The sequence below is a fragment of the Charadrius vociferus genome, unplaced genomic scaffold, assembly GCF_000708025.1.
Source record: "Charadrius vociferus isolate BGI_N301 unplaced genomic scaffold, ASM70802v2 scaffold71, whole genome shotgun sequence".
NCBI lineage: Eukaryota > Metazoa > Chordata > Aves > Charadriiformes > Charadriidae > Charadrius > Charadrius vociferus.
The window spans coordinates 1,994,750-1,996,290 of NW_009647032.1; the positions used below are offsets into that span (position 1 = coordinate 1,994,750).

At 43.5% G+C, this 1,541-nt stretch overlaps 1 protein-coding gene across 1 annotated transcript in view; it reads right to left on the bottom strand.

Annotated features, from left to right (window-relative positions):
• Positions 1 to 1,541, bottom strand: part of PRR5L (proline rich 5 like) — a 33,097-nt gene that overhangs the window by 6,952 nt on the left and 24,604 nt on the right. Inside the window, exon 6 of the mRNA XM_009895593.1 lies at positions 1,109 to 1,249. Coding sequence (XP_009893895.1) covers positions 1,109 to 1,249 — 141 coding nt within the window. The remainder of the gene's footprint in view (positions 1 to 1,108; positions 1,250 to 1,541) is intronic.

Below are 1,541 nucleotides of genomic sequence, written 5' to 3' on the forward strand. Positions count from 1 at the left end.
TTTCCCTAGGCAGGACTGTAGGAGAAGCACCCTATGTAGTTCAGCATACAGCTGTGAAGATGGGAGATAACACTAACCAATTTAACAGTAATTTCAGAAATGGTTCACAGACTTAACTTCCTGCAAAGCTTTGATAAGCTTTTCTTTCTCAAATACGTTGCTTTGACACCTTCTTTGTCCTCAAGATTCTTTTATTAAAAGTATTTCAGGGAAATTGAACTAGAACTTTAGTATCTCCTGCTATTACAGTCTGGATCACTGGGAACAGCAGAACAGTGAGAACACATACAGAAGCACCAGCTTAGCCACTTTGCAATTTTGATTGTACTTCAGAAAGTTTCATTCTCTGCCACTCATTATAAGATATATTGGAGAACAAATAAAGATTAGAGGAATCCAAACAGCCACCTGTAATATGGTACTTTGTAGGACTCTCAGGCTGGGCGATATTGAAAGATAAAACAGATGATATACTTGGCTATATTTGGCATGCCTGGAAAATACTCTCTTGAAGTCTGGATAAAGACGATAGTCCTCACAGAACATCTGGGTCTCTTGGGAGAGGCTTTTTAAAGATGTATAGCATTTTGCCTTCAGCCAAAAGGTATTCTTCCTCTCATGGGCACTGCTCAGCATCCCAGCCAGCCAAGAAGCCGACATCAGAGAGCCAGCAGCTACGGCTCCTTCAAATTCCACAATCCACTGTGGTGGAGACTCACCCTGTCATTGCAAAGCTGAGAAATCAGAAGAACTAAGGCACAAAGAGGCATTCATAGAAGCTGGGTAATGAAAATTTATGTTAAAAAAAAAAAAAAGAGTCCTGAGACTGTTCCTAGCTGGGGAGGAGAGGTACCAAGAAAAATACAAACACCAAAGAGCAGAATCCAGCCCTTCCACAGCAACATCCTTACCTGTTCCCAGGAAAGCTCAGGACATTCAAATTCAGATCAGATCTCATTTCTACATTTACTGCTTCCAAATAAGCATGCAGCGCTTCCCCTTCATCACACCCTCTACCGCCTCCCCTCTCCTTTCCAGGGTTTGTATTAGTTCAGCGAGGTCGAGATACCCAAGTGGAGTCAGACAAAGAAGAGCAGAGGCTCCCCACCTGCAGAATTAACAGCATCTGGACAATGGAAGCTGGGAGCTTTGTCTGGACCAGGGGAAGAATTTCATCCAACTTTACTTTTAGCAAGACCAAGTCTCTGAAGCCAAGAAGAGCAATCTGACGGATGGTCAACTCCTGACCCTAAAAAACCACAGAAGGCAAAATCCAAGAGTTGGTAAATGGACATGTGAGCATCACACCAACACATGTATGTACACAGACAGAAAGGGTCTACCCTGCCCATTGTTGTTGAGGTAAAGCACCCCCCAGCTGCTCAGGTTGAGGATTCATTGCTCTTGGTCCCACTCTTTGGTTGCTTCCTTCTTAGTCTCTGTCCCACACAAATTTTGAAATGAGTAATACCTCATCTGAGGCTCCACTTGTAGTGAAGCTCGTGCTTTTGCCACTCAGACCTGAGAAACCAGAGAAGGTT